The sequence below is a fragment of the Lycium ferocissimum genome, chromosome 10, assembly GCF_029784015.1.
Source record: "Lycium ferocissimum isolate CSIRO_LF1 chromosome 10, AGI_CSIRO_Lferr_CH_V1, whole genome shotgun sequence".
NCBI lineage: Eukaryota > Viridiplantae > Streptophyta > Magnoliopsida > Solanales > Solanaceae > Lycium > Lycium ferocissimum.
This window is the reverse complement of record NC_081351.1, coordinates 24131132-24156447: the sequence shown is the minus strand read 5'-3', so window position 1 is coordinate 24156447 and position 25316 is coordinate 24131132. Positions and strand designations below refer to the sequence as shown.

The 25316-nt window shown below is 34.9% G+C and overlaps 2 protein-coding genes across 3 annotated transcripts; one reads left to right on the top strand and one right to left on the bottom strand.

Moving 5' to 3' along the window:
* LOC132032904 (protein ACCUMULATION AND REPLICATION OF CHLOROPLASTS 3, chloroplastic) lies at window positions 1–15148 on the top strand. 2 transcript variants are annotated; one of them, XM_059422699.1, is made up of 16 exons: window positions 1–338; window positions 2103–2161; window positions 2583–2647; window positions 3857–3991; window positions 5883–5931; window positions 6411–6523; window positions 6688–6759; window positions 7405–7515; window positions 7767–7948; window positions 10226–10483; window positions 10586–10650; window positions 10841–11223; window positions 11775–11879; window positions 12245–12382; window positions 13707–13873; window positions 15003–15148. In XM_059422699.1, the coding sequence occupies exons 1-16, from the start codon at window positions 25–27 to the stop codon at window positions 15073–15075; spliced, it is 2289 nt and encodes a 762-aa protein (XP_059278682.1). In that variant the 5' UTR covers window positions 1–24; the 3' UTR covers window positions 15076–15148. The 2 variants fall into 2 exon arrangements, 1 of the variants encoding a protein (XP_059278682.1); XR_009408621.1 differs by lacking the exons at window positions 13707–13873; window positions 15003–15148 and having other exon boundaries at window positions 11746–11879.
* A 1071-nt stretch (window positions 15149–16219) lies between these two features.
* LOC132034740 (uncharacterized protein At4g15970-like) lies at window positions 16220–20399 on the bottom strand. The gene is made up of 5 exons (XM_059425104.1): window positions 20386–20399; window positions 20135–20279; window positions 18135–18500; window positions 16788–17269; window positions 16220–16371 (listed from the first exon to the last, which is right to left on the bottom strand). The coding sequence occupies exons 1-5, from the start codon at window positions 20397–20399 to the stop codon at window positions 16299–16301; spliced, it is 1080 nt and encodes a 359-aa protein (XP_059281087.1). The 3' UTR covers window positions 16220–16298.
* Between the last annotated feature and the right edge of the window lie 4917 nt (window positions 20400–25316).

Sequence of the window (25316 nt, the reverse complement as noted above, 5' to 3'; positions counted from 1 at the left end):
ACCATTTCATGAGAAAGCGTTGCTATGGATCTTCTCCTTCCAATTCCACTAAAACTCTCCACATTCTCACGCGCCTCACTGTGCGCGTTCAATTCACACTCCTTCTCACACCAGCGAATTAGAACTCGCGTGAATTGCAACCCTAATCCCTTGCGAGTGGAAAACAACTCGAATTTCAACAATAAAGATAGTAGTAATGATTGTGAAGGGAATGAAAGTTTGAATAATGTATGGGAAGAGAATGAGTTTGTTGAGGTATTTGGAATTGGAAGTAGAAAAGATGCTTTGCTTGAGTTCTGTTTGGCTTCACCTTCACTTTCATCGGCTTTGAGATTTTGGTATGATTTCTCGATTGATATATATGTTTTCATTTGAATTGGCATAAGGTTTATTATGTTATAGCAGTTTGTGTTTGGTTAATCAATTTGAAAAGTACTTTTAGCAATATTTAGACTTTAGAGCAGCAATTTGTGCTTTCTGAATTGATTTTTTTCATTTGATACATATTTGATTTATGTAGAGGGTTTATTATGTTATTGTAACGGTTTTAGCAATATTAGAGAAGCAATTTGTGCTCGGCGAAAGATCCAAAAGTGCATCCTACTTTTTTCCTGAAAGCATATCAAACAGGTAATAATAAAACCGAACAATAACAGTCAAATACATATCAAATGAAAAAATCAAAATAATAATAGAGAATGGAACAATAGCAACAAAAACGAAACAACAAATAATGCAATAATTGAAGCAAAGTAAACAAAATAATAATAGAGAATAGAGCAGTAGCAACAACAAATAATGCAATAAATCGAAGCAAAGTAAACAACAGGTAACAATAAAATCGAAGCAAAGGAAACAACAGGTCAATAAAATCGAAGCAAAGGAAACAACAGGTAATAATATAATTGAGGCAAAGTAAACAACATGTAATAATAAAATCGAAGAATGACAGTCAAATACGTATCAAATGAAAAAATCAATTGAGAAATCATACCAAAATCTCAAAGCCGGTGAAGAGAATCTGAAAAAAGTTGTTTTTCTCCCGAAACACTTTTGGAACTTTGAGGAAGCACAAATTGCTACTCTAATATTGATAAAAGTGCTTTTAAATTGCTTAGCCAAACACAAACTGCTATTAACATAATAAACCCTATACAAGCTTTTAGGAAGCCAAAAATGCTCATTTCTAAAAGAAATGGTTATTTTAGAAAGTTGAGATGTTTTAATCTTCGATTTTATTGTTACCTATTTTATTCTTCGATTTTACTATCGTATCATTTGTGGTTGCTAGTCTTCTCTTCTCCATTAGATTCAGCATGGCTGCTTCACTACTGTATTTCCTTCCATATTTGATTTTGTTATGCTTTACTTGAGCCGAGGGTCATTTGACACATATTTGACCGGGTATTGGGTTTATTACGTGATTGACTAATCAATTTGAAAAGTACTTTAACCAATATTACAGTAGCAATTTGTGCTCGATTAACGTTTCAAAAGTGCTTTAGAGAAAAACTACTTTTAACAGCTTCTAAAATGCAACTTTTGCTAGCTGAAAATCACTCGCTTTTTTCCTTAAAGCCTGGCCAAAGACCTCAACTTTCTACAATAAGCACTTAAAAAAAAACACCTTCGGTTTCCTAGAAGCTTGTCCAAACAGGTTATTAATTTGATTGTTATTTGGAAATACTGATGATTAATATTATTGAAGCTTCAACGGCAGCTAATATGTGGATAAGTGGAAAGTCTTGAGAATTTGAGAACTCTTAGGAGTCTCCGTTGAATGAGGAGCGAGGAAAAAAGTTCAGTTTAGACGTTTGATGAAAGCTTTTTAAAGCTTACTATGAAGCTATTAAGCAAGTGGGGAAGGGGAACTTAGAATAAGGAACTGTAAATTAAATGTTGGAATGATTTGATTTATCAACTTATTTCTTTAAAAAAAATGAATTTAGAGGATTCTTAACTTTTTGATGCTTCAATTATCTGCCTTTGGGCTTCATTGTTTCCTAGAATGTAATGCTTTGTCAAAGCTACTTGTGTGAAACGTAATCATGCTTCTTTAATTTCTGAAAATGTTGCCTATGTTCTTGTGATGGTATGTGCAGGAATATTCTCGTGAAAGACTCAGAGAAGGTGCTATTACAAGAGAAATTGCCTACAGAAGGTGAAATGTTTTATTTTGACTTTTTTCCTTTTTGTTCTCCCTCTTTCATCTTCTTGCTCAAAATAGTATGTATCTTCAATCTTCTTGGTAAGGAAGTTGATGGGGGATTAGGTGGTTGTTTTCTAGCACATAATGAGAAGAAAAGTATAAGTTGCTACCGGTTTCTTCCTTCATAATTATATCTCAAAGAAGTTCATAAACATCTTGAGCAATTCCACCCAATGCCTTAAGGTGGTGGGTTGGATGCTTAGATTCTTCCCGACAAGAGATCCTTATGCAGCTTTAAACTTCTTGATACCTTTTAAGATGAGGCAAGCTCTTAGATTGTCCAACTTCCGGTCTGTCAATCTTATTCGTTGCTGCCTCTTCCCATTCCATCTGTTATGAACTTGAGCTTTTCTCATAACGTCTTCTTTTGCAGGTGTTTCTTCAAGAATTGTGGAAGTTCCATCAGCAATAAATTCATGTTCCAAAGCAGTTATACTTGTTTGTACATTCCTCAACTCTTATGCCTAAGATCTCCTTTTATTACCAGTGATGATTGTCTAAAGATACTAGCTCATGTGAATCTAACGAAAACATTAGTCATGGTTTTGCTTCTAAATCATTAGTCATGGTTCTAACGAAAACATTAGTCATGGTTTTGCTTCTAAGATATTGCTTCTGAATCATAACATGAAGAAAATTCTATTGCTGGACCGTAACTTTTTTCATTACAACAACTATGCATCAATCTTAATTGGTGTTTGCTATATGAATTCTCACTGACCTTGTTTCTCCATTTAAGCTCAACGAATGTCATCATCATACCAAAGAAAAATAGAAGTGAAAAATAAGTTTTGAAAAATAAGTTAAATATATATATAAGTAATTGTAATAATAACAATAGTTATATTAAAAGTTCTGTATATTCTTACTGGCATATAAATCTATAATATAATAAATGCAAAATATTCCTAGAAAATTAATAGGTTCACATTCAACGTACTAACAAGACACACCTATTCCCAACTAGTAGATATCACCTATATGGATCTTTTTCTTCCATTGTGCCCTATCTTTAGCTAAGTCTACATAATTCCAAGAAATTGTATGTCTTTCGAGACAACTTTCTTTCATGTGATTTTAGGTTTACTCCGTCTTCTTTTTAACACCTTCACTCACCATGTACCACCCCTACGGACTGGCACGTCTATAGGGAGACACAGGACATGACTAAACCATCTCAAACGACCTACTCTCGTTTTATCCTTAATGCATGCTACTTGCATGGTGAATGTGGTCATTTTTAATTTCTCTCTTATATTATATGACCCCACATCCATCTTAGTGTCCGCATCTTTGTGACACTCATCTTGTGGATATGTTGGACTTTAGCGGCCCAACATTCGCTACCATATAACATCGTCGGTCTTATAACCGTTCTGTGGAACTTACCTTTTATTAGGCAGCCTTCTATCACAAAGCACCCCGGTAGTACTTCTCCATCAACCATTCTGTTTTAATTCTATGAGTAGCATACCATCTAGTCTCACTCACCACAATACTGTATGTTTTTCATTAATTTGTAATATTTTGATAAAGGTGCAAAAGTACTTATAAAAGAAGCATTTTCTTTATGACCATCTCAATTTCAGTTGCTTTAATTGTATGTTTTTGTTTCCGAAAATGTTGTTTTCCTTGTTGCTTCTTTAGGTGGCTAGTGCAGCTTATGGTACCGATCATGTCCCAGCACTTGATATTATAAGGAGAATAAAGTCCAGTAATGGACTAGCCATTGGCATCATCCTGAAACCTTTTAGCTTTGAAGGACGAAGGCGCTATGATGAGGTATTGTACTTTTCTTTTGGGAAATCATGCTGCTGAATAAATCTTTTAGGGAAGGATATTAGTCGACAAAAGACAAACAAAAAAATTGATTCATGAAGGAATATTGGTTGGAAAGAATACAAGCCATTTGACAATGTTGTATGGACTAGGCAATTTGTTGTGTTCTACTTTAAAGTAATGAAGACAGGAGAGATGCACATGTTGTATATGTCATACCGGTCAAAACATTGATAAACCTGCAGGGATGGTGGTTATTTAATTTGGTCATGCATAACAAATTGAAGCCATAAACATGGTGTACCATATTGTAGGTCAGATATGATATGGTGGTGGTATAGCTAGGTAAGAGCATCTAAGGATATAGAGTTATTGGATCAACCAATTCACCTCTCTGTGCTTTGATAAGACTAAATTTAAGCATGTTCTAGATGAAGAGAAGATACTTCAATCAATTGTTAAGCTTATACAGGAAAGTAAGAAATACTCGGTTCGATTCCTGACTGCTGTTTTCTATGATTGCGCACTCAAGGGTGTGGCCTAGTGGTCAATGAAGTGGGTTGGAACCATGAGGTCTCTGGTTCAAATCCCAATAGAGACAAAAACACTCGGTGATTTTTTCCTATGTTACTCGGACTCTTCACTTTCGGTGCCGCACCCGTGTCAACAAGACATAGGTGTGGGATCCATACCCGATCTGGTCAACCGATTTTGGATACTTTGACCAAAATTGATGTAGAAATTCTAGACAGATTTCAATGATTTCGTTAATCAAAACTAAAGCTAAGGTGAAATTGAAGAAAATGGAATACCTTGTATATAAAAATTTCTATGTGACTCTGTTTTCTTTTATCTCCTTTGGGGATTCTCCTCTTGATCAATATTTTTTCCTCATGTTTTCCACATAATATTCCATAATTTAGGTTTTATAACTCTATTTTTATGTATTTGAATTTTTTTAGCCGAATCCCCGCACCCTTGTCTATAACTGGATCCGTATCCCCGAATCTTAAAATTTAGATCATGAAGGATCCGACATCTAGATCCGCACCCGTATCGGACACCGGCACCCGAGTCCGAGTAACTTAGATTTTTTCCCATCTGTTCTAGCCTTGGTGGACAGAGTTACCTGGTATCTGTTGCTGTAAGGGGGTGGCAGGTATCCCATGTTTTGACAAGTCCGTAGCCAAAGCAAAGATGTGATTACTTATAAAAGGTTCATGTATAACAGGGTTATAGCACCTAGTTTTCTAGGACGTCAAGATTCTAAATCCTAATTCTAAGCAACCTGGGACTTCGTGCTGCCAAAAAATAAATAATTGAAGGAATAAAATAAAAAAAGTCCATAACTAACCCCCCAAAAAAAAAGAGTTAATAGGTTTATATAACATAATTTGAAAGAGTTAATTAAGGAAACCCCAGGTTGAAGTCCTCTGGTGGTGAATAGAACTTGCTATAGTGACTTCATGAAGAGTAGCTGATTCTATTTTTTTTCTTGATGTTATCTAATGCGGAGAACTGATCAGTGCTTTCTCATTTTCGTATTAAAACAAAGATCAAGAATATCAGAGACGTGCCATCTTTTGTCAATAATAGTTTTCAAGGTAGACCTACTGATTCACAATAAAGATAAAGAAGGGTAAGACCGAAAAATGGGTTTTAGGCCTATTTATTTCATTTTACTTCTATCTTTTATCTTTAATGGACAATGGAGGACATTTTAAAGAGTTCAAAAATCGGGGTTTATTTATGTTGAGGTTACATAGGGACTATTAAAGATTTTGTTTTTGGAATTTGTTTTTCTTTAATTTTTCTTTAATTTTTTACAACCATTTTCACAATATTACTAACCCTGTCTCCGACCAATGTTTTTGATGGTTCAACCTACTTACAGGTCACAGATTTGATTGACAAACTTCAAAAGCATGCAACTGTTTGTATAGGTCAGTTGAACTTTGCATATTACTTATCTTACAGTTCATACCAAGTTGATGATGCTAATAGCATAGGAGGTCCTTGCTTCTACACTGTTCTTTTACTACAAACTCATCCATTAGAAGTCTTAATGAGCACATACATCATTACTTCCATTACATGCTGTGAAAGCTTTGGATGGCTACAAGTGACACTGATATCAGTTTAATTGATTATTTGTGGGAATTATCAGCTTTGCTATTAATAGTTCAGCTATTCTGGAAGTGACCTTTAATTCCTGAATGCATGATGTTGACGTTTTTGAAGATTGGGTGTCGTTCTTAGAGAATCATTTCTTTTTTTAGGTTTTCTATTTTTTGGTATACTTCTTGTATACGGGTGTTTTTGTGCCCAAACAATTACTAAATTTTATTAAGAAAAAAAGGGAGTTTGTTAGCAACTCTGCCTGAGTTCCAAAATCATGATGTTTGTTTATTTGGGCTTGCAGTTATTGACACTGATGTTCTCCTCAAAAAAGATCTTTTAACTCTCGATGAAGCTTTGAAAACTTCATATAATGCTGTTCTGATGGCTGTTAATGCCATTTCAATTCTTATGTCTGTAAGTTGTTTTTTCCTTCGATAAGTCTCATAAGTTCTTTTTCCTCTCCTTTTATTTTCTTTTTTCTTACTGCTTTCTGAATTGTGTTTTCTTAGTCTTTATACAATTTTTGATTGATGTATTTATCTAATATCTATCTGTTTGTAAACTTGCAACAATAACAGGAGGACCACATTAAGCTTCTAGATGGTACAGATTGTGGTACCAAAGAACTGAGTGGTCAAGAGCTAATAAAAGTAAGAACCATACAGTCTTATTTTACATAGTTAAGTTCTATTGCTGATAAAATAGATTTTTTTTTTTTTATTGTATTACTTCTAGTAGTGCATGATAGGTACAATAAGTTCTTATCCTTGGAAATCGTGATTATGTACAAATTATAGTAAATTTCGCCTCTCTAGAGGCCACTACAATTTTCATATTTTTGGCAACTTGCAGATCGAAATATTTTTGGTTGTCATTCAACTTTTGTATAGTTGAAAATTGTACCTTCTGTTAATTCTTAAAAAGGAGTCACTTAAATTTAGGGACCAGAATGGGAGTTTTGATGAAAGTTTTTGGAAGAATGGAAAGGAAGGAAGAAAAAACTGAAGAAAAGGAGACCAAGATGGAGGAGAAGGAACAGAGATTAAATTCATTCACCTTATATCCAGACAGATTTAATTAAATCTTATTGGTGAGCAGAAAAAGAAATTAGTTCTGTTGAAGCAATTTACTTTATATTTTAAAAAAGGATCATTCAATCCAAAAGTTCTTTAAATTGGATCCCTAGGTCTTGGTGCATTAAAACCAAATGAATTTTGTAGATTCTGTTACGGAACTTTATACATTTTCTATAGTTTTTTGTCTACTCAAACTGAAGGCTAAAGTGATTATTTCAGATTCTTGAAAGCTACAAAGAGGCAAAGACCGGTTTTGGTGCTGGCTACAATATCGAAACTTCGATTCTGCGAGCTGTCTATGACTGCCCATTCCTTGGCTCAGGAGTAAAGGTCAGGAGTAATTCAATTACTGTGTTAAGATTATATGCTTTCATTCCCCATCTACATACTTGACAGCTAATAATTCCAGCTTCCAACTTATGACTTCAGTCAAGTTTCTTATATCCTTTTAAATTTCTCATTTTTCACAAGTTTTATTGAAGGTATTTTTTGTAAGCTATTATGATTTCTCTCTCTCGACCTTGCAGTCTTTTGACCTCCATTATGAGGCTTTCATTTTTTTGTCTTATGTTCTTCATCAGGGGTCAAATGGTGTGGTTATATGCATTATTGCAAGTTCAGGTGTTGTAAATTCCAGTGATGTGGGTAGCATCTTGCACACATTTCGGCAAACTACTGGATGTAATGGAGACATCGTGATTTCCATTGTCCAGGAACCCAATATGGAGCCAAGTTTAATAGTTACTACTTTAGTTACATGTGGGTAAGTCATCTTAACAAATACTGAGCCAAATTCTATCTTCATCCTTTTGTTGGAGTAGTTATAGTTGTATTTTAAGATCTATCTTGTCTAGGACTTTCTACTCTAGAAATAGATCCTTATGTACTTTTGCTTCCGGCACTTGATGAATGAGCATTTTATGAACTGATATCCTCATTTTAGGCTATGGGCAATCACCCAGGATGCGTGGGTGGTGGGATGATGACAGCGATTGTGGACTGAGCTGTAATTGTTTTGTACAAATGGTTAAGACGAGTAACTTATCAACGAGACAAAATAGGAAAGCTGTTTTAAGATATCAATGGCAGTTTACTACACATGTTGTTGACATCATTAAAAATGGTACTATTCAGAGAGATAACTATAGAAGAGATATCTGGAGTGACTTATTGGGCTAGAGACCTTGGTAGTTTTCAAGCTGCATGGAGGTCCTCTTAGTTCCAGTTAGAGAGGATGTTATCATCAGCTACTTATGCATTATATTTTGAAATATCAGAAGAATGTTGTAAACCCATCACTGTTAATCAAACTGATGGTGTGAGCTGTGACCTGTGAGAGTAGATACTAAAGTTTCCTTGGGAATAAAGGGTATATCTGGTCTTTTGGCACATGGTAGATTTAACACGTGCGGTTAGAGAAGTGGAGAGTTCTCAGGCCAGAGTAGTATATCATGTACAAGAGGAACCATAAGATTGCTTCCATTAATCTCTAAATTGCTCATTCTTATTGTCAAGGATCTTTGAGTCTTTTTTGGATCTGTCCACACTCCACGACTTTATTAGTTGATCATTATTGTGGTTCTAAATACATGAAAATCAGAAAAACTTCATGATACTCCATCTCAGCTGTATGTTACTAGGTCTTCCTCTTCCGCTATTAGTACCAGAGGAAGTAGGATCTTTAAATCAATAGAAGTGTAGGAACTCTTTTATATTGTTTATTGGACCATCAGGGTTATAGAATTTTTCCTTTTCGATTGGTAAAGTGACAAAACTACAGCACCAAGTTGGCACCGCAAGTGTTCACGTGTTATGTGGACTCGTTTCTTCAGACAAGTAGGAGTCTGTAAAATCCCTGTACATTGTCAAAGTCATTTACAAAAGTCCTACTACTCCAAGAATCTTACAAAGCTAAGGATAATGCTGTATCTTTAAAACATCTAATTCCTTTTTATATGAAAAATATATAAATGAGTAGTCCTCCTCTGTGCCTCTAACCCTATTTGATGCTCTGATCCTTGCAATAGGCTGCTGGATCTTTTGAGCTGTCTGGCGTTGTCCATCTTACCGCAAATTGGTTTTAAGAACACGCCATATGTAACATATATATTTATATTGCGGCTCTGATTCTTCCTTGGTGTTTTGGTTGAAAAAAAGTTTCCAGTAAAAAGTATTTTCAAATTCTTTTTAATTGTTTCTAAAACAAACGCCACCTGATCCTCTGTCCCCTGCCTCACTTCATCACATCCCTATTCCTGTCCAATAAATATATCTTTTCTATTATTTTTCTCAAGGAAATTTTCTTTGCATAAGAGTCCTATTTATGATACAGGGAGCTAGCTAGAACTTTTGAAACCACTAGTATTCTAGCTCTAAATAAATATTAAGACTCTAACTAGAAAATGATAAGAAATAGTGATAATGTCTTTTACGATGCAGTATCTTTTTTTTAACTGAATGATACCAAGGATTCAGTATTCTTGTGTTATTGATAAGTTTAATATACAGTCTTTTATTCAATTACAAATGCTCGCTGATACTGTAATTCTTAGAACAAGATATCCTAACTTGACTCAAATATCTATTAAGCTTGCCTTGCTTATTATAGAATATGATCAACTGATTAAAGGAGAACATATATATGGATTTTTTCAGCTAGGCGCAAATTCCTTTATTGAAAGGAAGTCTTTCATTGTTTAATGTGCTTTAGTGACTAATACGTGAATGTCTAGTGCCTGCTATTGGTTGATATCAGATACTGGAATTGTATCCTCTTGCCTTTTATTTTCGTCTGTTTGCCTGTATACTGTAAAGTCTGCGTAGACGTCACCCTCCCAGACCCCACTTGTGGGACTATGTTGGGAATGTTGTTGCGGCTGCCTGTATACTGTCTTTTTCTTTCCATCTGGTTCCTTTATTTGCTGCCACATTATTCACTGCGGATGTTATATCAATGGTTTGCTAAAGAGTTCAACCTGTTCTTTTACTGGATCTGTACAACTATCTAAAATCCTAATTCTTGAGTACTTATGACTCTTAGGTACGCTAGACAGGAACCATCCCAGAAAAGTAGTTTATTGTCTAGACTAGCGCAACATATTCCGTTCATTTTTAATATCCTTAAGAAGCCAGATCCACCACTTCAAACTGCCAAAGAAAGTGAAATCGATGAGACTCCAGAAATTACTGATATGGCAGAATTTGTTTCTATGGATAATGCACCTGAGGATATGTCCATCTATTCTGGGGAACTGCAGGCATTATTTCCTACCAATAATGAAGACACATCCTTTTTGAGGTCTTCCTCTATTCTTTTAAAACCATCTAAGTTCACCTTTGCTGAAATCATTCTCGGACGACTTATTATGCTCTTACATACAGAAATTTTGTTGCTTTGCAGAGATTATAATGATGTCTCTGATGAAAGGAAGATTGAACTGTCAAATTCTGACGTTGCTACTGAAGGTACATAATTATTTTTGTTTTAGGTTGACTCAGTTTTTCATGCAGTAGTATCTTGACATGAATGTAATTAAGGCTATTCATCAATTTCAATAATAAGATTGAAGTGGATAACAAATTTTATTAGATAAGCATATCAGAAATATGAGCCTATAATGGAATAGTGAAATCCTGATCGGGTTGGATTTTGCAGCACCTCTTGTTTTCAAAAGAGAGCTTCTCACAAGATGGAATCTGGGGCCAGGAAATGACACTTCAGAAGACTTAGCTACAGAAGGGACCGAGAACTTGGAAGACAAAAACATGGTTGACAATACCAGCACGTACAAACTTCCAGTTGGTGTAAAGCATAAAGAACAGTTAAAAACTAGTCCAGGTTCCTCAAACTCGAGAAATTCAGGGAGGAAATCTGAAGAAAGTAGAAGTGCACAGCCTAGAGATATTTCAAGTCTATCCCAGAATGCAGTGGATGGAGAATGCAGCGAAATTATTTCAGATGTTTACAACTCTAACTTCTCCTATGCCAGTGTTCCAAAAAGGAAAGGAGTTCTCTCTTCTCGGGCAGCCTCTATGCTGGTAAATAGCCTAATTTTAGTGCTGGACATAATCAAATTTAATCTTGTCATAAAAACTTACTACTTTTAGATAATTATAAGTTTAGAAAAGAGTTCAGTTGGTAACTGCACAAACTTTTTTCTACATTATAGTTTATAATCAATTGCTTCAGTTTCTTTAAATTTGTTAACTTCGGCTTTATGGAGTGTTAAATTAGCTGGTGGAATTGTTGGATCTGTTTCACTTATCTTACTGATCTATGTGCAACAGATACCCTATGAATTAGAAATGATGAATACTATTTGAAGAAAATTAAAGGTGTGGTTCCATGATTTCACTGAGCAGATTTGAATTTGTGTTTTGGTGCTTTTCCATAGTTGAAGCTGTAGGACATGGCACCAGAGCCATTTCGTCCTCCCTCCTCAAATTTAACCTTGTTAGAGGAAGCTAGACATCTGAGTGTCTTGGTTGGTTATTTGACAAGGGAGAAATTATATGGGAGAGTTTTGATTTGAAAGTTAAATATTTATTATCTACTGTTAGGTTTTAAGTTATGCTATCATCATACTCAGGAAGCTGAACGGGATTCCAAAAAGAGGTGGATTCCTGTAGTTGAAATGAAATACAGGGGAGGTATATACAGAGGTCGCATTGAAGGAGGACTTCCAGAAGGAAAGGTACTTTGATGTTGCTATACAGACTCAGAAGACCTGTTTTCTGGGTTACTTTTTTTTTAGTAATATTTGGCTCAGTCCCAAAAAGAAGAAACTGTTAACTACTTGGAGTGCAACACAACTTTTTCTTTTACCAAAGTTTTATTAAATATCTTTTTGGATATTTTAACTTAGAATATTACATTTTCTAGTACTTCCGCAGTACGTAGGTTTTTATTTCAAAAAAATCAAGAAATTAATTTCTGAATTCACACTGTAAATGGGATGCATTGGCCCTAGTGCTCCGAACCCTGCCGCTCAATTTTGGGATGATGAGTATATTTTTTTTCCTGTGTTTATCCGGATGAAGTGAATTTTGAATTCTATAGGGCTGCCTGTCTCTTGGAGATGGAAGCAAATACGATGGAATGTGGCGCTACGGAAAGAAGTCAGGGTTGGGTACATTTTACTTCAATAATGGTGACATTTATCGGGGTTCATGGAGAGATGATCTCATGCATGGAAAGGTACTAATAATCCTCAAGTGCTTTTCAGATACTATACAAAAACTATTGTGGGTGCACTTCTGCTGCACACTGTTGGCTTCTCGTTCTATATTTCCTGATGTTTTGGAAAGTTATAATATTTCAACACATCATGGATGCAAGTGCAACACCTTTTCTAAATATACCAACCAGCAAGCAAAGCTGCTTCCTTGGCACTCACGTGGGCTATGGAAGAAAAAGAACCCGAAAGCTTTTAAGCATGTGAAAATTTGTTTGTGCATTTAGACAACCATGTTGGATTTTGGTAAACTTTTTGCCTACGAGATTTTAGTTTGGGCGACTGGGTGCCTTTTTTGAAGGATCTTTTTGACATTCTCCACTTTTTGCATACTGGTTGTATATGGGATTAGTCCAATATTTTTTTACTTCATCAAAAGAAACACCAGTCACAATCCAAATTATTTAATTGAGTTGAACTGATAAAAATTGTTTTCAAGAATTCTGAGTATTTTGGAGAAATACTTTGAATTTGTGGCATCTTTCGTGTGGCCTTTTTGTATCTATATATAAGTTTCAAGTGACCAGTTCATCCATGTTTGGTTTCATCATGAGAATTGGTCAAGTTGGTTCTTGAAAATTGAGAAGTGGACAACAATTTTGTACAGGAGGGAGTATCACTCTTCTCCCTCATTGCCCAGCTCCATATTGTTTTTGAAAAGGGTAGCAAGCAGTATAAACTTCAGCAGAAAGTCAGTGATGGGTGTCATTTTACAAACACAAGACTGCTTTATTGCATCCTTGTTTCTTCCTACAAGGATTCTAAAGCTTCGAAAATAGATACTGAATCATCTGTATAATTTTCCTTATATCATATAAGGAAGATCTGCCACAGCTGACGAGTAATGGCATCTTCGTCTATCATTCCATTCTCTTGCAAACCTAGATGTCTAAACTTTTTGCATCTTGACACCTTAATCCCGTCTAGTTTCTCTCACCTCAACTTCGTTCTTCTGCTGACTAAGCTTGCAGTACGTGTATTCACTCTTACATTCTTGTCCTAGAACCCTTACTTTCTAAAATGATTCTCCATAATTCAATTTTTTGGTCGACCATTAAGGGCAAACTCCTTTGTGTCTCCTACGACTGTTCTTATGCTAGTGACGGCTCCTATGCGTTTCGGACTATGATGGTTTATTTAGTGATTTTCAAATTAAAATTTCTAGATGCCACTGGTGTATGGATATCACTTGACAAACAGGTTTCACAAAGTTTACTTTCTCAGGAGAAAGTTCAGATCATCCTAGCTGTCATTGTCTAAACAACTAACAGTCTTTAACTATTATAGGGATGGTTTTACTTTCATACTGGGGATCGATGGTTTGTGAACTTTTGGAAGGGAAAGGCTAATGGAGAAGGCCGTTTCTATTCAAAGCTTGGTGATATTTTCTTTGGACACTTTAAAGATGGACTGCGCCATGGCCAATTTCTTTGTATCAACATTGATGGAACGAGGTATGTGTGTTCATTTCTCGACTTCTCTAATTCGGGTATCATAATTACACCTTAAATACAAGTGCGGAACTGGAATTTAAAGTTTGCTTAATGCTGAAATAGTATTTGTTTCATACTTGAAATAGGTGACATTGCCAAAAATGATGAATGGGCAAGCAATGTGTGATTTACCATCTTAATTTATATATCTGTTTGAAGTTCCTAGCCTTGCATATGACTTAAATATCTGCTGTACGTCTGTCCTTATGAAAACATAGTTAAGGCTCCATAGTTCTTCCAATTAAAAACCTAGGATATAAGGTGAAGAGGTTCATGGTAATACCAGAGGATTGCAGAAATTTGTTTCATCCTTCATTCCTTCAACTCCTGTCTGTGCCGAATGTGCTACGTTATGTGTTATTTATTTACTTTGGATGGAGTGTGATGCACGTTTCATTCTGCATCTAACTTTTACATGGACTAGTTAGTTACAATTGGCAATAGTGCATGCTTAGACACTCAATATTGATGTACAATGGCTGTGGATTAGGTGGAGCTAGTGAATGGACTAACACGGGCTACTTTTCTAATAGATAGTACCTATATGCACAGACCCTTGGCACCAGAAAAACCAAGTTGATTGTACATTTTTTTTTTTTTTTTTTTTTTTTTTTTTGACCTGTAGTGCTAGCTGAATTTTGATGCATGTTTCTATTTGCCTTCAACTCCTTGACGAAGCTGTGATCTTCCTAATTTCTGGGCTAAGCCCCGAAGTGAGGCTCAAAATGTCTTTGAGTCACTTAGTGTGCGCTTCATTGTCGTCATCAAGGCTCTGAGACATGTTTTTCTTGCCAATGAGTTTCTCTTGAAGAGACTACACTAAACAGTTGATATTTCATTTTATCATAAAAATTTCAATTTTCTTGTACATATAATTTGTTATTCATGCGTATAATTATTAGTCTTGGACTATCTCCATTTGCACCTTCTTCATTAAAGCCCACACTTTATATGCGCTTTGCTCTTAAAGCTCAAATGGATCTTAGAGCTTTTTTTTTGCGCTTTTCGCTATTGATAACCTGCTTCTGTGATGCTTACACAAGTACTTTTTCTCTTTTTATGTTATTAACATAATTCTTATGTTCTGTAGGAGTATTGAGGTATGGGACGAAGGCCTTCTTCAAAGCCGAAAGAACTTGGATTCTGACACAGAAACGGGGTAGACTGACTGGCGTATCTGTGAAAATATGCCATCATTCTGTCATTCCTGCGTGTCCTTGAGGAAAGAAATGTAGAAAAATATCAACCGAGGGCTGGTGCCTGTAAGAATAGTTTTCTTCAACCAGTTTCATTGCTTGTATCACACCGCATTAGTAGTAGTGTAGCTCGAGTTTAATCAGTAATGTTGTATAAACACCCTCTAAGCATTTGTTCTTTATCTGTACTAGTAGAACCCAAATTGAATCCTCCAATTCAAGCAGATCTTGTATATTCTGTAAATAGTAATTTAAGTACGTTTACATCTAGGGGCATTGTCTCTCTCTTTGTTTTTTTTTTTTTTTTTCCTTTTCTCGCAGAATCTTGTATGTTTTGGAGTTTCATGTTCTTAGCTTCTTATCCATATGTTATGAATTTGACTTGAGTTCTGGATTAGAAGTTTGCTTACTTTCTTGACAAAGTATTTATAATGATATTGGAACTCCCATGTTAAACACCAGCCCAAAATGTGTAAGAACTAAGAACAATATGCAAATACTGGAGCTGACATTTAAATCGAAATTAACATTAGATCATGTTTGCTCTGATGTTGAATAATCAATATAATACAATTATAGCACTTGTTTAGCAAGAATTCCCAGTTCTCTTTTTAGCAATGATCTGCTTAGAGCTACTTCTAAAACTACGGATGCTGTAATAATTTCATAGGTGGTCATACATTTTCCTTTTTGAGTAAAATAATACTACAGTTCGTCAGTAAGAGAACTACTTTAGTGATCTAACTTTTCCCCTCTGTGATATGCATCTTTATGGCTATATCGTCCTGAAGGTGGATGCAACGGGTGGCATTAGGAAGTGTTAATGACTTAACAGTTAGGAGCAACCACTACTACAAATATATCCTTAATCTTCTAACAGTACTACTTTAATATCCGAGGCTTCTGCACTTTCTCTTTATCTGTATCCCCATATGGATTAACAAGTGTTTTTGTACTCTCTTCCTAACATTAGAAGAGTCTTCTACATAAGGAAAAATGCAATGATACGTTTTACAGAATTTACCGTAATTAGTTTGAGCAATTATTAGATTTCGCCATCTTTTTGTATTAACCTGAAACATAACTTTCATTAGTAAGATGCTGATATGAAAAAGGAAAAAAATTCTTTACCTTTCAATTACTTCTAATTTCTGAAACAACAACAGCAACTAAAATTACAAAATTTCGACCTATCTTCTATGTCCATTCAACTGTTCCATATTATTCACTGGTGGCGGAGCATAGTGGCGGAGAGAATCAAGACTGCCAAAACAAATGAAAAGTATGTCAAAACATAAAAATATTAACTATAACGTTTGTAACCATCTTACACTACAGAACAAAAGGACTACACCCCCTTTGACAACTACTATTAGAAATTTTGAACGAGCTAACACACGTGTATGCAGATACATGTTTTAGCATGACGAGGACCCAAGGGAGGTTAATGAAGGGGCCAGACTATGCGACGCTGAGGAGTAAATATGTTAAACAAGAAAAAGTAGGTTTATGTTTGTGTTACAACACTAATAATCAGTTATTTTTAAAGTAACATGCCAAGTTTGAATTAATCATGATGCTACGTGTTTGAATATATAACAGGTAGGTGTCAATATATTAATTTCAAATAGGATTTTAGGGACACAAATCTTGAAAATCATGATAAATGGAAATCTTACCTGCAGTTTTGAGGAACTCGCCATGATAACTCCGATGATATCTTCTGTGCTGGTGGCAATGACAAGAAGTTTTTCCAGTCTTGAAGAAGGATTCTAAGATCATGAAGTTTGCTTTCCATCCCATAACAACAATTAGCATGCATTGTACATACTTCACTCAGATTTTTGCTAGGTTCACAAAATCCACCAAAGTATGCTGTGTCCAAGAATCTCATTTTGAGATCAATATCCCTTATGAAAGAATCGTTCTTGATATTATTAAGAACGTCTTGATCATGCAAACCTGGATACTTGTCTCTTGACGAATACCAGTACTTGTAAAATTCAATTGATCTGTTATTCGACCTCACGTGATTGAAACCACCATTAGGTTTATTCCCCACATCATCCGGTTCACCTGAGAAATGATCACATGCTATCTGAAAGTCTGCATCCTTGTAAAAGTGAGGAAATGGATCTCTAAACCACATGATATCAGCATCCTAGCAGATGGAAACAACTAAAATGTTAATTATGGAACATGTTTGCCAGTCAGATACACAATGTAATACATTTACGAAGCTACATAGCATCAGAAATCGTTCATAGCATCAGAAATCATTCAATATATTGAAGTCCCGATAGGCAGAATTATTCAAGAAGCAAAAATTATTCTTCAACAAGACATTACCATTAATGCAAAAGGTGAGAATGTACAGCGTATGTCAAGTGGTATGTACTGCAGAATTCATGCCACTGTTCTACCAAATTTGGTTAACCAGAATGAGAGATGATCAAAAAGAACTTAAAAGGAAAGGTATAACAAGACAATATGAACTTAGCATAAATACTACATTAGCAGCTACACGTCCGCTTAGAAATTTTGTAGGCGTGCTTGATTCATATATGCCGATTCACACTTTAGCAACATTCAAATGTGCTAGACATCTGGCTTCAGGTGAAAATGAGACCCTAAAAAGAACTCTGTCCACAATCTAAAACACATAGGATACTGGCCTCAGTTAATAGTAATCAGAAAGAACGATTTATAAGGAAAACTGACAAAAGCCTTGAATCTTATCAGATCATGTTCCCAATAAGACTACATTTTCACCTTTCAAGTTTCATCAGATGCAAGTAAAAGTAAATCAGAAACAAAAGCCAGAAATTAAAAGCCTAATCAAGATCTGGAAGTCTTTATTTTCCTGTCTTGCTTCATTACCAAGAAACAAGTGGAACAACTCAATTTGAGACAAAGAACATGTTAGACAGCCAAAATTTTAATTAAGAACAATGAATTGAAATATTTGCTAGTGTAATTCAAATCTACAAAAAATAAAGAAAACTAATATGAGCACAGAAGTATACCGTGAAGACAAAGTTGTATCCCATTTCAAGCACTACCCTCAAAAAGTCAATCCTTCTCCACATCATCTTCAAGTAGCCAGGGAACATGAAATAAGCTTCCTTTGAAAAATCAGCCCCTTGAGTCACTAGTGCATAGCAATGAGTATGTAAAGCCAAACACCTGGAGAATGCTTTCTCGTCAAGAGCAACAATCACTAAATGATTCAAAAGTCGACGAGTGTGATCTCCAATCCTAAAACTTTCAAGAAACAGATCAACAACTGAATTAGGAGCAGCCCATGCTTCATTCAAAGTTGTTAAGATCACTGTTTTATCCTCCATAGCAGCATTCTTCAACACTTTCTCAAGCCTGTACTCCTCACTATCCTACAGAAAAGCAAAGATAAAGTGATTATCCTGTAAATATCTTATTTCTTTATCCATTTTGATTTCTACTAATGTTTTTTACGAATATACTTCCCTCGATTTACGTTTATGTGCTTTATAAGGATTTCAGATCAAATTTCTTAACACGGAGCTTTAAGCTTTTTAAAGATCTTATATATTTTGAAAAACTACATAAATTGGTCACAATATTAACAATTAAAAATATTTAAATAGCATATGAAAAGTCGCAATAAAAGAGAGACGTATAAGATTATAAGATTATCACAAGATAATAAATATAAATAGTAAGCCCTCCAAGCTTTTTGAATCTCACTGTGCAAACAAGTACAATTAGTAGTTCTCATATCACCATTTTGTTAGTATACAGAGTAGATCTTCATATTGATGATTTAGTTAATTCTACAGCTTGAACAAAAAATTTATAAAACTACTCCTACAAAAAAAAAATCAAGAAAATATTCAATTTTCTCTTAAAATAACCAATCAACCAACTTTGTATCAATCTTAAAATAACACAAAAGAATTACTCTCTCCGGACCCAGTTTATGTGTCAATTTTTACTCTTCGAGATTCAAACTATGTAAACTTTGATCAATACTTTATTATGTATTTTTTTTTTATCAACTGACATGAGACAGAATTGCAATAAATAATACTTTTCCTATAGTTTCTGAAATCTAATTTTAATTTTAAAAGGCTTAACGCATATGCGCCCCCCTAAACTTGCCCTTTTTTTTTTTTTTATTTTGGCACCTCAACTAAGTGTTGTTCCTATTGAACCCCTGAACTCGTCCTCAAGTGTGTCTATTAAATGCAATCCGACGTACATAGTATTCCATCTTCATTGTAGCAATATGCTAATATATATTCTAATTTAATTATGCTATCTTTTAGCTAAGATTAGCAACAATTAATTGAGAGGAAAAAAAAGAGTAGCTCTTAATTAAGCCCGCAGTGAAAGAGCAGAACCAGCAGAAAGCGACACATCCATGACCTAAAGAATAACTTACCACATGTCTAAAATATTACTCCACCTTCATTTCTCCAATTTAATTTCTGCTTCTAACAAAAATCAAATTTAGGGGTTTGATAAAACACATTTGGGGACGAGTTCAGGGGTTCCATAGGAACAACACTTAGTTGAGGTGCCAAAATGAAAAAAAGAGGCAAGTTTAGGGGGCTGCATATGCATTAAGCCATTTTAAAATATTAAGTTGATATAATTCAATTTTACTTCAAAAATTAGTCAAATTGACTCTAGCAAAACGAAAAGTGACACATAAATTAGTTATATCACTAGAAACTTCAAAATTTCAACTTCAAAAGAGTTCTTCATTTTTTCCTAAATTTTAAAAAATGTAACCATAAACGAACAGAGAAGAAAAGTAAAAAATGAGAAAGAATCATCTAAATGTATTTTTCTATCAATTTCACACGAGAGAAATTGCAACATATTTCCTGAACATCTAGATTTTCAATTATAGCCTAGAAACTTGAAATTTCAACTTCAAAAGAGTCCTTCATTTTTATTTTTTCTTCTAAATTTCAAAAATATAACCACAAAGTAACAGAATAGAAAATTGAAAATAAGAAAAAGAGTTATCGATCCTCACCGATGAATTAGCGTTCACATTATCATCAGGTAGATAAAACGAAGCACGTGAAGTGAAACCGCTTGGGAGCCTGAAACCGATACTTTCACTCGCTCTATAAAGCACGAAACACGAAAACGATACGAATAGCGCTATCGGAAGTTGACTCTTAAAGAATCACCAAAACAGATTTAGTAATACCAGTACCACCACTAGTACTAGCGTTAGTAGTAGTAGTACTAATCGCAGTTGTTGTTGTACAACACGGTAACAAATCAGTTAACATGACGTAATGGCCGTGACTGTGACGTGGCAGTGAATCTGAATTATATTTATATCGTCGTCGTTGTTGTTGCTATAACAACACGGTAACAAATGCGCTGACGGTGACGTGGCGGTGAATCTGAATTTATATCGTTGTTGTACAACACGGTAACAAATCAGTTTAACATTTCCGGTAACAATGACGGTGACGTGGCGGTGAAGAAAATAGAGCGTTTTGGAAAGAATTTGAGAAATTGAGATTCTTATGAAACTGAATTATATTTATATCGCCGTTGTTGTTGTTTTACTACAACACGGTAACAAATGCGGCGACGGTGACGTGGCGGTGAAGAAAAATGAAGGTTTTGGGAAAGACTTTGAGATTTTTACGAGATATCTGAATTTATATCGTCGTCGTTGTTGTTGTTGTACAATACGGTAACAAATCAGTTAATATTTCCCGCGACAACGACGGTGGTGATGACGTGGCAGTGGGGGGTGATGGTGACGTGGCGGTGAAGAAAATGAGCGTTTCTGGAAAGACTTTGAGATATATTTATATCGTCGTCGTCGTCGTCGTCGTTGTTGTTGTTGTACAACACGGTAATAACACAGATAACATTTTCGGTAACAAATGCGGTGGTGATGACACGAGGGTGACGGTAAAGGTGATGTGATGGTGAAGAAAATTGAGCGTTGTGGGAAAAATGGAGAAACGGTTGAAAGACGTATTTGTAGGAGTTATGAATTGTGATAATTGAAAAGAGAGTAGAATGGAATTTATATTCCTTAGATTTGCGGAGACATGGTCCTGGAAAAGAGTGGCTAACCATAAATACTAATAAAGTCTTCGTTAAATCCAAAAATATGGAATTTCGCATGAAAAGGAAGGTTTCACTAAGCGACAACCACCTACAACCAAATATAAAAAGTAGCGAAACTACATCTCAAAAAATGCATGATCTCGCAGAAATAAATAAAAAAATAAACAGTAATTACAAAAAGCTATACCTCTCTAAATGTAGTTCACTTTTGAAAAATTTTTTCTTCATAGTTTTTGTGAAGTACTTAATAATATAAGGCCTTATAATATGTAGCGAAAAAAGAATTATCTTTCGAAAAACTTAAAGGACCAAAACTGTTCAGTACATACTTAAAGAAGGATTATTTTAAACCTACCTCAAACATAAGGAACTATTTTTGTCATTTTTTCTGAGAGAGAAGCTGGTTGAGTATTTATACAGCTTTCCATTTCCATTTTTTTAGCTATCCACTTTTCAACCGCGTCCTTTCCGAAAAAGACGTGGACCAAATTGCTAACACACATGGTCACTATGAATTTATGATTGAAGTTTGGGTTTAATGTTTAATCCTTCCTTTTTATTTTAATAATAGTTTGTTAGGTTTATTTATTTTAAAAAATATTTTTCATTAAAAGAGTTTTTGAAAAAGTAATTCTAGAGAGTAGAAATTAATCCTTGATTAATTAATTTAGTGAAAAACCTTTGTCAATATTAATGACATTGTCTTGATCATTTTTAAAAAGTATTTACCAGAATAAATTATTTTTTCAGCGTTTGGAAAAAAACTTTTGGGAACACCATCTCTAATTCATCAAAATAAGCATTTAAAAACATATCTTGGCTTTTCAGAAGCTTGAAAACATGTTATAAATATCTTAGTTTGATTAATTACAAAAAAAAATTAAAAAAAATGGAAGAGACTTTTGAATCAAGGCTTGTTTTTATTTTTTATTTTTAGAAAAAGGAGGTCCATGTTATATTTGAAACCACAAGGAAAGTATATGTCACACATCAAAGCCTGATAGGAGGTCTGTGAAGTTATGCGTATAGGAAATTAATAAAAAATAAATTCAAATTAACATGTAATTAAATTTTAATGTGTGACAAATATATGTGTATATAATAATTAATAAAAATGTAAAAAAGAAAAAATTATTAGAATTACATGGAGTAATTATCACCAATACTTTGCCACCTCCCTCCCCCTCACCCCCTTAAGATTTGGAGAGAGTAATTACCCTCTCTCAGTTACTACCTATTTGTGTGACCAAAGTAATTACGGCTGGTTTGGACCCAAGGACAAATTGGTCAAGTCGTAACTAAATTTAGTTACACGATAAGAGGAATTGCTAAGATGATAAGCACCCTCCACCTCCAACTCGAAAATTGTGAGTTTGAGTCACCAAGGGAACAAAAAGGGAGATCTCACGGGAAAGGGTAAATGAAAACACTTTAATTACACATGAATTCAATTACAAGGTTGTTGCTTAACTATAGAAAGAGGAGTATTAATATGAATTGTTGTGTTCCACAAGACACAAGAATCATACAACTTGGTGATCGATGGTATGTAGCATGTTACGCCCAAATTTGTGTTGCCTCCCTCTGCTGTCTCTTCAATTGAGTCATATGGTTTGCAGCTTGTTGCTTATCACTAGTGCCTGACATCTCAAACTGCTTTTCTGATTTCTTTGCTCTCATGATGCTGATATGATTGCACTAAGTCTTTAGGCCTTAGCAATCCAAATTTGCATAACAATTCTGCATCACTACCTATCTTCTTTTCGGGTGACGGATTTTAAAAACCATGTTAAGTCACTTTTATATAAACGCGGTAAATTATCACAGCAAGGAGTATTTTGAAACCAAATTTTTTTCTTGGGCAGTTTAGTTCATTCCATCTTTTTTTGGGTCATTTAGGATTGGATTTATATCCCGTATTTGGGAACGTTGGGAACGGTCTTCAACTATGATAAGTTGGGAATTCGAGGACCATCATGCGAAGTTCGTTGCCCTTTCGATTTTGTACAGTGAGACCTAAGTGTGTATGATGTTATTGGTATGGAAACATCAAAGAAACCTTCCCAAAGATGGAATAATGGGAAGTTGCCAATTATTGAAAGAAAGAGGTTCATAAAATAGGTCACATGTGGCCGGCCACACTTTGAGGGGCACAAACGTAGGGAAAGGCAATCATTTAATAAAGGATGACTAAAGGACCATTTTATCATCATCTTGGGAGAAAAATCAAGAAGATTGGATTTTAATCAAAGAAAGACCAACTTTCGTTCGCCATAGACTTGAAAAATCAAGACGATAGCTAGCCCATCCAAAAATTATTTCTTCAATGGTAAACCTACTTGAATTGGAGGGGTGCTTAGTAACGTGGAGTTGTTGTTTCAAGCGTTGGATTGCTCGTTTTCATCCTTGAAGCCAACTTTAGACAAGTTGAGGAGTTGTGAAGAAAGGTAAGTTCTAATCTTGTTTTATGAGTTATGGAAGGTTTATGTGTGTTGTTGTATGTTGATATGGATGAAATTCATGAGAGATATGGCATGATGAAGTTGGACATCACTATGGTGTTTGAACTCATGTGTATGTGTGTTGTCATGTCTAAGTGATGAACTAAGTTTTATGTTGTTTGGTTATTGTGGAGTGTTAAAATGAATGAAAATCATGAAGTATGTATGTAGTGTGTTGGCCGAATATGGCCTCTGGGAAACTTGGAATGAATTAGTTTTCTTGGAATTTTGGTTGTTGTTGTTATGTGGATTCCATGTTGGAAATGAGAGTTTAATGATTCAAGTGGGTATTGTAAATGTTATGGGCACGTGAAGTGGAAGATTTTGTGTATTTAGTGAAATTTTTATATTTATGGAAATGACATGGTTAGAGTGTGGATTGTTGGAGTAAATCATGATTTGAAATCGAGGAATGCGTTAGAGTTGAGGTTCTCGGGTTTTGGGACGACAATTTCGGGTGGATTGGAGCATTTGTTGGATTGTTGAAAATATTGTGTGAATTGTTTAAAGAAACACGGTTCTTGAATATTGTTTGAATGGTTTTGGATTGGTAATTGAGTATGTGTTAGTTTGATTACACGTTGGTTTGTAACATTTCCGGTTGTAGTGAAGAATAATTGGAATGTTGTTGGAATGTGTGGAGAAGAATTTTTAATGTTCGAATGCGTTTCGAATTGATTGTGGATATTGTTGGAACAATTGTTGGTGTTGTTGTGTTGTTGAATTTGGCCGAGTTGAATTCTCTACGGATGGTCTGATTTTATCGTCGTTGTTGTTGTTGTTTTATAGAATTATGTGTTAGTTTGGAAATGAACAACGACGGTGCTTATAGTTGACGTTGGTATTTATTGATGTTATGTAGATCTTGGAGAATTCGAGATATAGGTTTATTTGGATTAGCGTTGTGCGTTGTACAACACGGTGTAACACAGCTTAACTCTTCCGGTAACAAATGCATGTCTTGACGTGGCCGTGACGGTAAAGATACGAGCCTGGTGAAGAAATTCTATTCTCACAAAAATAAGATGTTGAAAGACTATGATTCGCGTTTGTCTCTCGGTATTCGTAGAGAGAGAGAGAAAATATTGGCTTTGATGTTTTTGGAATAATTGATTTTTCTTAAAATTGCATAAAAGTTTGGTTTTAAAATATGCAATGTTAAGAACTGCACTAGATACTGAAACTATATAAAAGCCGTAACTACATCTTAAAAAGCTATTGCCTCGATATCATTGTGGGAGGTTGTATGGCTCTGTGATGAGTATGTTTTCCATAGTTTTTGCCCGGCTCGGGTCGACACTCGTCCGTGGGTCCCGCGACCTTCCTTTGTACATTTTTGATGACGTTTGAAAGAGTTTGGTATGACGATTTTCCCGATTCCTTAAAGTATGGTCATTTTACTTACCTTTTGAATAATGATAATGATTTTATGCAGAGAGAGAATGGTTACTATTTATACAGCTTCGTGCGTTTTGTTGGTACATCTTTCAACCGGATCCTTTCCCTGAAAAAGACGTAGACCAAATTGTCGTGCGCACTATGATATATTTTTTATGTTATCTTTGTGTTATGGTTCAATCCCCTCCTAGGCGTTTGTTTATATAGTTTGTTAGG